Raw genomic sequence first — 15,255 nt, 5'->3', positions numbered from 1 at the left:
ATAGAGTTATATTTGAATTTTTCAAAAAATAACTTGTTAGGTACCCAGACACAGTGATGCATAATATTGGAAGGAGGTCTAAACAAAAGTTGTTTCTTGTGGCTTGGTTTTTCTGGAGATGTGGGCCTTCAAAGCAGGTGTGTGCTTTGATCATATTGAAAACACTGCTGCCTTCTCCTAAGAATGCATCTTTTCTAGCCCCTTCTGTGGAGCCTGTTGGATGCTGCCTTCTTCTAAAAGCTGATCTTTCCTTCTTTCCACAGAATTGAGATTCTGGACAAGGGAGACGTCGGCTCTATGTGACAGAAGGAAAAGCCTGCTTAAGGGATGGTGTGATTGTCTTTCTGAGTCAGTCAGGATTACAGAATGAACGGCTAAAAGAGACTGTAGAGAAATCCCTACTATCTCCTTTCTGACTTTTCTCCATGCAAACTAAAAACATGCTCTAGAGCCACACAAAGGGCCAGTCACCTTAACAATTTTTGTTCAGGTTATAAAAGAGCCAGCCTTACTCTTATCCTAAGGGGTAGGAAAGCTGCAGTGTTATTTTTGTACCCTTTGGAGATGGTAAATTCTGAGACCTTGCAGAATGATATTTTCATATCTGTTTTGTAGTTCTGTGATTGCTTGGGAGGTGACCCTGTAGGTGTGTTTAGTGATATGGTTAGAAGTAATATTTTATTTTCATACTTTTTATAATTGGTGTTGACATTAAGATAAACACAGGCATGTGGATTAGAAATGTTATTAGGTTAAAGTCCACATTCCTATTACTAGTGTAAAGGAATAGTCTGGACTTCAAAACAAGTATGAAAGCTCTTTAACATGTCCTCTCCAAGCACAGATATGATTAGGGGAAAGCTGATTCTGGGTTCCCCCGTTCCCCACCCTAGGAATTACTTTGCTGGTTAATAAGCTGCCATTTCATATTTTGTGAACCAGGTTGTCTTGTGTCTGTTTTTCTTCTGTCTCTTTAGCTGAACTGTCTCCAGAATGCTAGGATTGCAGGCATGTATCACTATGCCCATCTTATGTTGTGATTTGCTATGACCCTCAATAATTTATGTGTTAAATGCATTAAAAAAAAAGGTTTACTTTCTTTTAAAAATATTGTGTGTGAGTGTGTGTGTGTGTGTGTGTGTGTGTGTGTGTAGCTGTGTGTGCAGGTGTCCACAGAGTCCAATAGAGGGGGTCAGATTCCTTGACACTGAAGTTTATAGGTGGTTGTGAGTATGCAAGAGCAGTATGTGCTCTTAGCTGTTGAGCTATCGCTCCAACTTTTCCTTCTTTCTTTCTTCCTTTCTTTCTTTCTTTCTTTCTTTCTTTCTTTCTTTCTTTCTTTCTTTCTTTCTTTCTTTCCCCTTTTGAGACAAGGTTTCTCTGTGTAACAGCTCTGACTGTCCTGGAACTCATACTGTAGAATAGGCTGGCCTCAAACTCACAGAGATCTATCTGCTTCTGCTTCCTGAGTGCTGGGATTAAAGTCATGCACCACCATCCCCGGCCATCTATCCAACTTTTCTTCAATGTATTCTTATGGGACTAGATGTAATTTAGCAGTTGGATAAGCATTTGAAAGAGCGTGAGTTGGTATTTCATCTTACACACCAGGCGTTGTTGAATTCTTTTAACTGGTTCCTGTTCTATGCTGACGTCAGAGGCTGTATTAACTAATCTAGCTCCTTGTTTCTCACTTTTTTGAGCTGCTTTGGTTTTTTTTCTTTCTAGTCCTTTCATGTGACTCATTTACAAGTCTTATAAAGCACAGCTTAAGAAAAGATGGAAGAGGCAGGCTGAGGCAATGTTGGACGGTTAGTGCTGCAGCAGTATGTCTTGTGTGGGTCTGAGCGAGCGTTAGCCTTACCAGAGTACACACTGACCCCTTGAATTCTACATGCTGCCTTAGACCTACTGACATAGGATTTTGGGAGACTGGGGCTTTGTATCTATTTTCTTAAAGGAGATGGTGTGATTTCCTGTGCATAGCGACAATGCGAAAAGCAGCTGATCTGAAAGGTCTAGTTTACGAACCTACCATGTACCTGAGTCAAGGCTTCTTTGAAGGTGTTCTTACAGATGCATCCTATTGGCGGTCCCTTCAGCAGCCCAGTTAAATGATGGAAAGCTAATGGATTGAATTGCATTGTGCAAATGTAAATATTATCATATTTGGCTTTATGTAAACAGTAAATTGATCCAGTTATGCTAGGTTGATGGCTCTCATGCTCTTAATGACATCAAAGGGTAGATTATTTGTTTTGGTGGCTCCATATTCTAACTATAAAGACTGTTAAGGTTTGGACTATAGCTTGGAATCTTTTTTTTTTTTTTCACTTGCCTTGGTGGTCTGCATGGTGGCATCTTGTATATTTCATGTTTTCTGTTTTTGTCATTTTCTTGTAAATGCTGATGGGGGACAAACTTTCTCTTCATTGCTCTTGATATTCACACATTTAGCAGTATGCTCTGAAAGTTCTAAATCTATCTTTTGACAGCATGCACCATCTTCAATAAAAGTTTTGATGCATTGCTTAAATGGAGTATAGAGACCTATGTTCTGTGTTTCTACTTTTTTCCCTCTCTCTTGGATCCTATGTTCTTTTGAAGAAAATCCTATAAAAGCCCCTTTTTTTCTCTTTTAATTCCACAGTGACCCTCTTGACCATTTGTCCTAGGAACTGTCATTAGTAGAAAGCATTGTTACCTCTCTGTAAGTCATGGCCCTTACTTTTTACTGAGAAAATAGAAGTAGCAAGTTGAACGTAGGACCACAGCAGAAAGGGTGAGGTTTTGGCTTGGGAAAACTGTTTTAATGGGTTCTACTTACCGTTTAGCCAATTACCATTGGTCCTATGCACAGAACTGTGTGTGTTTTGTATCAGCAATTTTATTCTGGTCCACTGCCATAAAGCATCAAGAACACATCAGGTGACATAGCTGAAAGTCAAAAAGTCACATTAATGTCTACAAGTGTATATTCTTAAGTTTTCATTTACTGTTTTGTGGGTAAATATAACCGTAACAATTACTATGGGGTTATTAGTTTTTTAATGATCTTAGCTACTAGCATTTAATAATCCTTAGCTTTACCTGTTTGGAGTGGATGTAGCCAATGCTGCCCATGAGCTGATTGATGTATGCAGTTCTCACTTTGCTGTGGAAGATGGGAAAGGCCTCTGTTAGTGGCTAGGAAGCCAAGTGCTTCATTTAAAGGTGTCTTGGTTAGCTAGCACTTCCACTCTCAGTATAATATATCTTTGCTATATAGTTTTACCCCTCCTATGAATTAAGGACTTTCCCTTTTCATTTTGTATATTCTAAAGTAAGTGCAGGGTTCTCTGAGTTTTGTGCTAGTCATTCTCTCTTGCTCTCGGCAATTTAAAGTCGGTAGACATTTTATAGTGTATAATCCGAATCCACAGGCCTCTAGACACTGGAAGCTTTATTATGATAAAGCTTGAATTGATTATTAACATTGAGGACTGGGGAGACGTTTCATAGGGTAAAATGCTGCTCATACAAGTTTGAGAACAGGACTTTGGATCCAGAGAATACATGGAAGCCAGCCGAGATACTGTGAGTCAGGGATTCCTGGTGTTTTGGTCTTGATATGTGGCATGGAAGTTGGACAGACACAGGAGGATCTCCTGAGGCTCATGAGCAGGGTAGCTAGGTGTACTTAGTGGTGAGCAAGAGAGCCTGCCTCCTCATATAAGGAGGGAGAACCCACACCTGGGGCTGTCCTTTGACCACCAAATCTCAGTTGTGTCACACATGTATAAATAACAAACACGTGCACGCGCACGCACACACACACACACACACACACACACACACACACACACACACACTCTGCAGTCAAGCATCCCATAGAAGGTGTCACATGTGATAGCTTTTGTGATTTCTAAGTACTGCTTTCTAAGTAATATTCAAGTTAATATGCAATTCAACTTGGGTTCTGGTTTGCTTCTCACTCCTTCATCCCTTGAGGTTTCTCTTTCTGTGTTTCCCACTCCTGTTTTTTGATTCTGTTCTGATTCCTTATGTTTTTCCTTTAGGGTTGAAGCAGACCGAAGTAGACAGTGTTTAGGGGAAATTGCCAGTGGTTAGATCTGCTCAGAGTTTCACTGCTGTGGAGGCCAATAATTATGTTTGAGAAAGTCACATTTGGAAAGGAGGCTTTTTTTTTTTTTTTTTTTTTCTTTTTGACTTAATCATTTGGATACAGAAACAGGTTTCTAAGGTCAGACTTCTTGCTGTCCCCTAGTCAGCCAATACCTCCAGGCTTGTCATCGGTCCTTGCCTTTGCCGCCATTCCAAACCCTCCTGGCTTGTCTTGCTGGTGCTGAGAATCAATAGGGAAGTGCTTTCCTGAAGAGTACGAATAATGAACCTGACCGAGGTTGCTTGCTTTTTTCCTTGGGCTCTGAGTTGCTTCCGATACCTTCGTGCCTTGAGGTTTTTATGTTGCTCCTACCCTGTGAGTCCTCACGCTTCTCTCTGTGTAAAATAGTGTATTTAATAATGTGCTCATTCCGGGTTTATACAGACCTACGTAGTCTAGGAGGAAGATCAAACTTTGAGTATTTATTTATTTATTATTATTTTTTTAAACTTTGAGTATTTAAATCACATTGGAAACCAGTACAATGAGGTAGTTTAAGAAGACAAAACAAACCTAGAACTACGGAAAAGATAGAAAAACACACTTGATTTTTACATGTGACTGTCCCCTTAAGTGAAAGCAGTGAGTGCAACTCATTTGTATGTTTAGTCGTCTTTTAGCAGTGTTGTCCATTCTGGCCTTGGTCTTGTGGTCATCCTGCCTCAGTTTCTCAAGTGCTTGGATTGTAGTTGTGTTGCTAACACATTCAGCATATAATTCTAATTTAAAAGGCTGTCCAGTTCCTGGCCTTTAAAGACATATACATCTGCTTTTCTTGGGTGTTTATCTCTTTTGATTTTATGTCACAAGACATTCATTATGACTTCCAGTTTGATTTTTTTTTTATTACACCAAACCCCCCAAATCATGTAGTCTCCTGTAGCCCAGACTGGCCTCAGCTTTGTTATGTGTTCGAGGCTGGTCACGAACTCGGGGTTCTTCAACCTCCGCCTCCCAAGTGTTTGGATTACAGGTATCGCTATCATATTAATTATCTATACCTCCTCTACAGGTTCTTAGGTCACAACTTTTTATTTCTCTTAAAATTGCCCATTTTCCTTGTTTGCTCTTAAAAACCCTATCATTTTATGGTATTTTCCTGAAATAACGCTTGTTGGCTTTGGTATCGGGCAAGTAGGTGGCATAGTGTGCTAAATAGGATTTCTGCGTTATACTTGCTTCCTTGACTTTGCTTTTTAAGAGTTAGATCACATGACATATTTCTCTCATGTGTCACAGGTGCTTGAAATGATCCCTTTCAGAAGCCAGCTGATTGTAATTGGGGTGATACCGCCTATTGTAGAATAGCAAGTAGGTGTACTTAGCCAAAGTCAATGTGCATAAACCTGTTCTTTTGGAAGGTGCACATATAGCACGTAGGTTTTACACCTGCTTTGAGAACTGTGCAGTTTTGGCATTTAATGGTAACATCTGTCTCTGGGATGACACTGGTTGCAAACCTTTTAGAATTATTAAAAATAGAATTATTAAAAATCTTTTTTTGTAAGATTATTTTTAACATATACATTTATATTATTACAAATGAGTAAAATAAACTAGATACAGCAGAAGGATCCATTAGACAATCAGGAATTATATAAATGTTACATTCATAATGATTTGGCTAATTGTATTTGACAAGCTTGAAGTAAACATCTTTCCTATCTTGTTGGGTCTAAGTTTCTGAATGAAGATCAATATCTATCATCTCATCTCTATTAACTTAAAACATCTATCTTGACCTAAAAACATCTTAACCCCTAATTGTAAGACTAAACTATCTGGTATTCAACCCCATCACAAATTTGAGAAGGAATAAAACTTAAATGTCTGAGTGAACCGGAAGTACAGGTTAACAGCTTCAAAAATTAAAAAATGACGGAGACAGTTTACTACCTGAAGAGTCACCCAATACTCTCTATAACATTGGAGCATCATCTTTGTCCTTCTAGCCCAATATATCTATCAGACATATTTATGAGGCAGAAACTATTGAGGACTTCCTTACCCTGTCTTGGCAGAGTTCAGCCATCGACTCTGCCTGCATCTAAGCTTGCCTATTATTTTTATAGATCAAGATTTTAAACAGAATTACATATTCAGTATTATTACTTCTTATTCTTAGGTCAAAGTAAGCTGTTCTAGTTAAGCAGGTAGTTAAGTCTGAAACTTAGTGGAGTGGCCAATCATGGTCATTAACATGACCACCTTTTCTTGGTATACACAGTTTATTTCTGGTTCTTTCAGGTACTCCCTCACTCCTTCATTAGGAAGGGACATGTTGGTGCAAGCAGAGAATGTGGAATACTATTTACATGGACAGATTTTTAGCTGAGATCCTCATTATGGGAAAGTTGTGAACATAAAGTTTTCCAGTAGATCAAAATGAGTACAAATTTTCTTCTGCTCAATAACTGTCAAATTTTACTATGTACCACTTACATGTGAGATGACAATTGTTAGCACATCTTCCTTTATAACCATAAATGAATAGATCTGGTTTCTTGTTAAAAAATGTTTGACCCTTTCTGTCTTTGAAAGCACTCATGCTCCAGTGAACAAGGAAGGAGAATTGGAAATTGAGTGCAGCTACCTGAATACAAATTGTTGCCCTGCCCTTGATTACGAAAACAGATATTTTTCTTCCTAAATACTTTTTTCTTTTGAACTATGATTTATAGGAAACTAATTTATTCATTTCCTAAAGTGGCCTTGTTTGTCTAGTAAGGAAATCAGCAAAAGAGGTCTCAAATAAGCTACAATGAAATTGACAAGTGTCTACAGTCACCGCTGGTGATAATAAATCAAAGTGTTGTTAAAGATGCAGATATTGAATGGGAGAATATATTTATTGTATTCCAGTTAGGTTTCTAGTTTGTGAGGTTCATAAAACCAGGAAATTTTAGTAACTATTTAAAAATGTTGTTTACAGGTAACTTTTGTTCATCTTCTAGAGAAATAGATTAAAACGATATATAATACACTTTTATTGCACTGTCAAGAATTTAATTACCTCAAGTTAGCAATATAGAATGTACTCATTAATAAAAACGCTGTTATAAATTACTGACTGACTTCTTTTTTACATTTGTAGCATTTAAATATCAGGACACTGACAGATGATATGGTAAGGTTATCTTCAACTTTCCCTTTGCTGTGTATTTTAACTAATCATGTACTGTCCTTGCCATGCTATATTAACACCTTTGAAAATGCCAAAAGCATCATGTGATAGAAATGTGTGCCTACTGCTAAAATAAGAGCTAGAACTGGTAAAATACATTAAGTTGTTGCTTGTATGCTGCGAAAAGGAATAGTCAATATGTTAATATAAAATTTTGTTTAATTACGAATTGTTAGTCAACTTTGAATCATTCAAATTAGCTCTCCTTCTTTGAGGATGAATTGCATACTTCAAAAAGAGGTAGGAAAAGCTGCTGAAGACACGGTGGCTCGTTAGGAAATGTAGTTGCTAATTAAGGTAAGCCTGGTTAAAACGCCATGCATGCATTGAGAAATTCTGTTTGCAAATGAGAACCAGGCACACCTTGCTTTACTTCCATGTTTGCAATAGGGCTTTTTCTAATAACCGATGCCTTAGCTGTGTATTAGAGTAGTTCTTGAGAAATACACTTTTGACATTCAAATACACAAGTTACCTTGTCTTTTTTTTTTTTTAACTTTTAAAAAATTATAATTTACTCAGATTACATCCTGATTGCTATCCCCTCACTTAAGTTACCTTGTCTTAATGGTAAAGGAATGATAACAGTACAAGATACAAATAACAAAAATATCACACACACACACACACACACACACACACACACGTTAGTTTTATCCTTAGGCATGAACTTAGATAAACCCTGATAGTACAATCTGCTACACACCTAGGCTGTGCAGCATATGCTGTTCTATATGCATTACATCATTTACTGTGGCGTCAGATGGAGCGTGACCAGCCTCAGTGCTTAGAAGATGACAGTAGTATGGAGCACTGACATGGATCATACAGTTGCTTCTCTCCCTGCCTTGTAGTGTTTTTGTTATTTTACAGTCGATGGTATTGATGCTAAGAAGGGCCTAATACCTGTCCAGGGAGACCTGCTATGCCGTAGCTTGAAGGCTGTTCTGCTTTCTGTCGGGTCCCATACACTTACTGTGCTGGCTGGCACTTTGATCTTCGCATGTGTATGCATTTCCTTTCCCCACCTACCTTCATTTGTGGAGGTGAGAATCGAACCCAGGATAATCATGCTAGCCACTAATATGCATACTCAGCCTCCATAAATGAGTGGCTTCTTAAAGTCAGTAGTAAAACCCACTGTAATTTTTATGCTTTATATTTGGATTTTATGAGAATGTACTGTGCTGTAATAGCTTTATTGAGATACAATTTACATAGCATTTGTTTCTCCCACTAAAAGTTTATAATTAAGTGGTTTCTAGCATATGCACAAAAATTGCCCATCACTATAATCTATTCTAGAACATTAACAATATCTTTAAAAGAAGGCTGTGTGCCTGCAAATACTTACTGCTCATTTCTCTTGAGCTCACCCAGCTCTGGGTACCCACCAGTCTACTATATGGTTTGCCTGCTGTTGATAGTTCAGATAACTGGACATGGCTCAGCTGGTAAATTGCCTGCTACATAAGCATGAGGATCGAGTTGGATCCCAGCACCAATATAAGAAGCGGCAAAGGATGGTGTCCTTCTGTCACCTCAGCAGAGACAGGCAGATCCCTTTAAAACTCAGCGGCTAGTCAGCCTAGCCTAATTGGTGAGCTCCAGTTTCTGTCTCAGAAATCAAGTTGGAGAGCATAGAGGAACACACCTGAACTTGATCTCTGGCCTGCATCTAGACCTCTTGTGTGCACGGGCGCGCACACGCACACACACACACACACACACACACACACACACACACACACACACACACTACCCCCACCCTTTCTGGCCTGCACCTAGACCTCTGGCGCACAGACAGACAGACAGACAGACAGACAGACACACACACACACACAAACACCCACACACACACCACCCTTTCCCCCCATAGCACACCCCTCCTCTCACCCCTGCCTCCCCACCCCTAATGTTTTAAGGACGTTTATGAGATTTGTGTTGGGCTGCATTTAGACTCTCCTTAGGTGTGGCCATCTGTAGGCTGCAGTTTGGACAAGATACATCCTTCTTTTCATTTTAGATCATCTTCTACATATTTTTGAGGTTTATTCAGACTTTAGACACAGTCTGCTTTTTCTTCAGATGCTGTCCTTTCATTACATGGCTTTCCTTGCACACTCCAAAGCCGCAGTCTTTAGTTTAGAAACAGTCATGGAATGGCTTTAATACACCATTTTAGAAAACGTCCTTGCTGTCCTCAATGTTAATGGGTGGAGTCTTCCCCAGTGAAAGTTTTCTCAGTTCTTTTCCTTCCTGCTCCCATTCCTTGTTCTACTTCTATCCTTATGCCTGGCTTTGGCAAGATCAACATACTTGGTAGCTAAGGGCATCTGTGACATGGCACTATTTCTTGCTCTCACCAGTTTAAACCTTTGGAAGGCAGAGACAGACAATTTGTGTGTCATACTTTTTTAGAGCACCTGACACGTTATCTTTTACAGAGTGATTATTTGTTTTTTTGACAGAGTCTCACTTGGTAACCTAGGCTGGCCTGGAGGTCCATGATCCCAAACTCAAAGCAAGCCTACCTGGCTTTGTGTCTTGAGGATTGATGATATTCCAGGGCTAAGCTACCATGGCCTGGCTCTGTAGCCAGTGTACATTTTCTCTGATGTCGAGGACCTGCCCCAGTTATTCTGAGCATCTGCCTGGTTGGTCACCATTGTCTTGATCCTCCTTTCATCTTGGCTGTGCACATGGCTGTCTCCCAAACGTCTAGCTGATGGATTCCCCTGGACATCCTCACTGCAGCCTCTCCTGGCCACTCTTCTGATCTTGTGCATTGTCTTGTCTTCCTTCTGAGCAGGCCAGGTTGTTAGTCCAGAGATTGATCACCTGGCATTCTGATTTGAGCATCTAGCTCCACTCATTGCCTTTGAGGAGGTGAGTGAGCGTGAGTGTCGTGAACTGAAGAGTACATTCTTTCTTCCTCACTAGTGATGGACTCAGGGAAAGAGCAGTACACTGGCGTCATGAGAGCCTTGTTGACAGCCGGAGCTTCCCTCCTACATTGCTCGGTGGCCTCGATAAGCCAAGCATTTGCTTGATCATTTGTTTGTAAAGTGGAGCTTGTTATATCTCCTCTCCTTTCTCTTAGGGTTCTCGTGGGTTCCATATAGTCTGAAGTGTATTGAAGTGCTGCTCCCGGCTCTGTGCTTTTTTTGTCCCTTTTTGTCTCTTTCAGAATTGTCTCCTGGTGTGCAGACAGAAACGCAGTGTGCCACATTTGCCGCAGGGCTGTACAGGGAGGGTGCATCACATGGCAGCTGAGCTGTGATAAGGGAATGGGTGCCTAGGTATTTTGAGGACCCTTTATAAGGTGCCTGGCCTGTTAGAGCTCAGGGAAACTTTGGCTGCTGATGCTTTGATACAATGCTGGCAGGATGTTTGTAATTACAGTAGGGCTTCTCCAAAGCATATATGATTCATGTGTGCTTTCATGTAGAATTTCTTAACGTGAATAGCTGTGTTGGGACAGAACATGAGAAAAGTCAGAAGAATAGCCTTTTTCTGTGGTCCTACATTAAAGCAGCAGTATTTTAGAAACATTGACTGTGTAGCAGCACTAATATTAGAAACTCCCCCATCCCTTCGGCTGGGGAGGTAGCTCAGGGGATAAAGTGCTTGCTGTGCAAGTGTTAAGATCCAGGTTTAGATCTCCAGCACCCTAGAAGCTGGCTGAAGCAGTGCAAATCAGACACCCTAGTGGCAGGAATGCAGGTACATCTTTGGGACTTAAAAAGAAACCGAGGCGAACACCACACCCCACCTGTTGGCCTCCATGTGCCTCTGCACGCTTGAGTGCACCTGCATACATGCATGCATGGGTCACACCTTTCTCCCCACACAAAGAAAATAAAGAAACTCCTCCCTTTAGGCTGCTTTGTTAAAGGTTGGCAAGGTACCCACTTCAAGGCTATTTTTGTGAGTTATCAGAATTGAATTTGGCAGGAAATAGTCTTGTTATAGTCACAAAGGATTACCACAGTGTTGGTTTCTCCTTAAGTAAAATGCCCTTTAAAAGCAGACCTTTACATTTTCCACATTTGAGAAAGCAGGTGAAGGTGCTAAAGCAATGAAAAGAGTCCTCACTGTTTCTTGTTTAGACCTGGGTTGTAAAGTTTTCCTCAAGTAAAATGGTAGGGAAGAGGGGGGCGGGGAAAGGAGGCAGCGGTAAGTAGGATGATTTGGACACGGGTTTCCTGCTGGATTATCACTCCGAATCCCCTTCCCACTTTTGGAGTTTAGGGATAGTTTCTCACTTGTTTCTTACAGCCATTTTTGATATTTCTACTGGACTCCTTATTTCTTTTATGCCACTGTATAGGTAAATGCATTTAACCAATTGTTTTTTTCTGTTACTATTTTGGGCTGTAGCAAGGGTTTCAGTCATCTTTCTGACTAGAACCCATGGTAGGGTGTCACATTTGCTTTTCTGTCTCAGCCCACGCAAACCTACAAGCCTATTTTCCATTGGAACTAAAGTCTCTCTAACTAACCAGTATGTGATGCTTCTAAGCATAAGGAACTCTGCTCTTCTCCTCTCTATTTCTGTCCACTTTTCTTCACTCTTCTTCATTATTTAAGAAGCAGAATAGTGATCTAATCCACTAAGTGCATTTGACGACCCACAAATAACAGCTAGAGCTAGGAAACAAACACTACCCTGCAGAGACCCTGGAGGAAGCCTTTCCATTAGTGTCTGTGCTTTGTTGCCTGGAGGTTCCTGGGGAGAGAGGTTAGAATGACAGTTCTGTCAACAGTTAGCAGTGGCAGTTTGAGTAAGTAATTAGCTTTTACGATTTGATATCTCTGTTTACAGGTATTGTTCAAGGGACAATTAAGTCAAAGTGCTTGGCAATTATGAAAGTAGGTGTGATAAGTAAACGTGAATGTTTCGCTGGATGTATGGTATATCCAGTGTTAAGCTTAAAGTCTGAAAATATGTATAACTATGCATATACTATAGTCATGATATGAAACATTTTTGTACCCAAAAGGTTCTCTCTGTGTCTGTTTATGGCTAATGTTCCTTGTTGGCATATTTTTTTTAACGTGACTTTGAGCTTTTATATATATTTACCACCCTTCTCCACCTCAATACTCTCCAACACCCCAACGACCAGGTAGGAGAGATAGAAGGTTTGTAGGGAGGGGGGTTATTGAGATATTTTTATTACTTCTGCTGCTTGGGGTATTCAGTACTTGGGGCAAGTCCAATATTTGTCTAGTCAGGACATTTCCAACTTCCTTTCTTGTGTCTTTTCTCTCAACCACTTGCTGGGGCAGGAACCAGCAGGAGGAAGAGTTATGCCTCCTCTCTCCAGGCTCTGGTCTTTTTCACCTTCTCTAGAGCCTCCAGAATTAAGCTATCTTTACCTAGCAAAATCATGCCCTTGCCAGAGCAGTCTGCTGTTGTGGACATTCTGAGGCAGCTGCATATCCCACACCTGGGATTAAAACAGAAACATGTTTATACAACATAACTGTTTGTTTTTTTTTTTTTGAGACAGGATTTCTCAATGTGTAGCCTTGGCTGTCCTGAACTCAATTTGGTAGACCGGGCTGGCCTTGAAGTCACACAGATCTACCTGCCTCTGCCTCCAGAGTGCTGGTATTAAAGGCGTTCGCCACCAGTGCCTGGCTACATAACTGAGTTTTTAAAGACACCTAAATTCTCACCACAGTTTTGCCTCTATCGTGAGTTTCGACAAACACTCGTCAGATATCTGAACTTCAGGTTGCAAATTCGCAGAAGTGGACTCTCGCAGTGTGTTGGACTGTGTCTGGCTCGTTATTTCAGTGATGCTATAGAAGGTTTGGTTCTTTCTGTTTTGTCGTTATTTCGTGAATAAAGTCACCGCGAGCATTTGCTTATTTATTGCCTTTTTTTTTTTTTTTTGTGGACATACACTTATGCATTTTCATTGTTTGGATGTGGCGTGGGGACCATGTGCTAAGTATATGCTTAACCTTAAACGAGGTTGACAGTTTCCCCTGATGACTGATGATGTTGACTGTCTTTCTGTGTGCCGGCTTCTCATTGTTTGCAAGGTCTATTTCTAAATAAAGAACTGTTGAAATAATCTACTTCTCCTTCAGTGAGTCTTGGTAGTTTATCTTTTAAGGAATTTCTTTTTAAAACTTCACTTATGTTGTTGAATTTACAGACTTACTGTTGCTTATGGTATTTTCCTATGCTTTCAGTGTAGGATGCACTAATTGCCATTTCTAAAGCTGATAATGATAATTTGTGTCCTCTGATCTATTTTCCTTGTTTAGTCTGTTTGAAGTATGTCAATGTTACTGATTATTCAAAGAACTAGTTTTTACTAGTGATTTTATTTATTGCTCATAAATAAACACACATACACACATACATACACACACACACACGATTTGAGCTTCTATTTGAGGGATGTGTTAGCATCTCTCAGTTGACTCTATTGCCTTCAAGTGCTGGTTAGTTTTTATAAGTTTGCCACATGCTAGAGCACCTGGGGAGAAGGAGCTGCACTTGAGGAATTGCGTCCATCAGATTGTCCTTGGGTCAAGTCTTTGGGTCATCTTTCTTGATTAATGGTTGATGTGGGAGGGGCCCAGCCTATGTGAGTGCTTCCACTCCTGGGTAGGTGGTCCTGGGTTGTATAAGAAGGCAAACTGAGCAAGCCAAAGGGACCCAGCAGTAAGAGGCTTTCTCCTGCTTTAGTCTTTGCCTCCAGGTCCCTGCCTCGACTTCCCTCTATGATGGATGGCTACTGTTTGCCAAATAAACCTGTTCCTTCTTCTTTGTTTTGCTTTTATCACAGCAACAGAAAACATAACTACTTCATTGTCATTGAACTGGAGATTTGTTTTCCTTCTTTCTTTTTTCTTGTTTTTTGAGACAGGCCCCCTCTGTGTAGCTTTGCCTTTCCTGGAAATGGCCTCGAACTGAGAGATCCACCTGCCTCTGCTTCCCTGAGTGTTGGGATTAAAGGCATGTACCATCATTGCTTGGCATTTGGAAATATAATTCTCAGTTAACATCTCCTTTGAACTATGGGCGTGTTTTTTAGTCACCTATTGTTTAAATCTCAAATGGTTGTAATTTTCCTAACATCTTCATCCAGTTTGTTATTTTCTTGTGGACTGGCTATAGTATGTGTGATTTCCAGCCTTGCCAGTAACTTTTGCTTTATGTCTCATGTTGTAAACTATTTTGATGAATATTCTCTGTGGATTTTGCTTCTATTGGAATGAGTTGAATTTAGATATTGAGAGTTGATATTTTTCATGTATTTCCATTCTTGGGTCTTTTGCCTTTGTTTATTAACAACTTTTGGTTATTATTTATTCCTTTCATTTCTGTCAGTTTTACTTTCTGTGTTTGAGCTTTACAGGTAAGAGCATGTTGTTGTCCCTTTGTATTCCTCAGGGTTGCTTCCATGACATCCCATGGATTCCCAGATCTACAGTTGGCTCAGTTATTTGTGTGGAGCCTATGTGTATACTCTTATATACTTTAGTCAATAAGGCTATCAGGAGAACATGAAAGCCATGGTCTTCCTCTTTCCTTCTGGCAAGAGCTGAGCCCAAGGACCTGGGAGGGATGGGAAGGATATGGTGGGTACCCTGCCCATAGGACCACGGAGGCAGGTGTGTGTGTCCACAGGGTACAGATATCTCTGCAAGCACAACTCAAGTAGAAACAAGGATATAATTTCCCATTTTGGAATTCCAAAATTCAAAGGCCAAGCTCAATAAGAAGCCTGGTCTTCTGTTCTTGCTGTGGCCTAGCCCTTGCCAGTGAGTGTAAATTCCTTCTAAGTAGCAATATTATGCTGTACTGGTTAGAAGACTGACAAGAACAAATCTCTACATATTCCGCAGAGAGATAGTTGCTTTTTACTTTATTTGC

At 40.2% G+C, this 15,255-nt stretch overlaps 1 protein-coding gene across 1 annotated transcript in view; it reads left to right on the top strand.

Moving 5' to 3' along the window:
• The window catches only part of Diaph3 (diaphanous related formin 3), a 453,079-nt gene that overhangs the window by 16,048 nt on the left and 421,776 nt on the right, over window positions 1–15,255 (top strand). The window contains exon 2 of the mRNA XM_051160890.1: window positions 7,260–7,292. Within this exon, the coding sequence (XP_051016847.1) occupies window positions 7,260–7,292 (33 nt within the window). The remainder of the gene's footprint in view (window positions 1–7,259; window positions 7,293–15,255) is intronic.

Source organism: Acomys russatus, chromosome 18 (assembly GCF_903995435.1).
Source record: "Acomys russatus chromosome 18, mAcoRus1.1, whole genome shotgun sequence".
Taxonomy (NCBI): Eukaryota; Metazoa; Chordata; class Mammalia; order Rodentia; family Muridae; genus Acomys; species Acomys russatus.
Note: the sequence above shows the minus strand (reverse complement) of the source record. Positions and strands in the feature narration are given on the sequence as shown.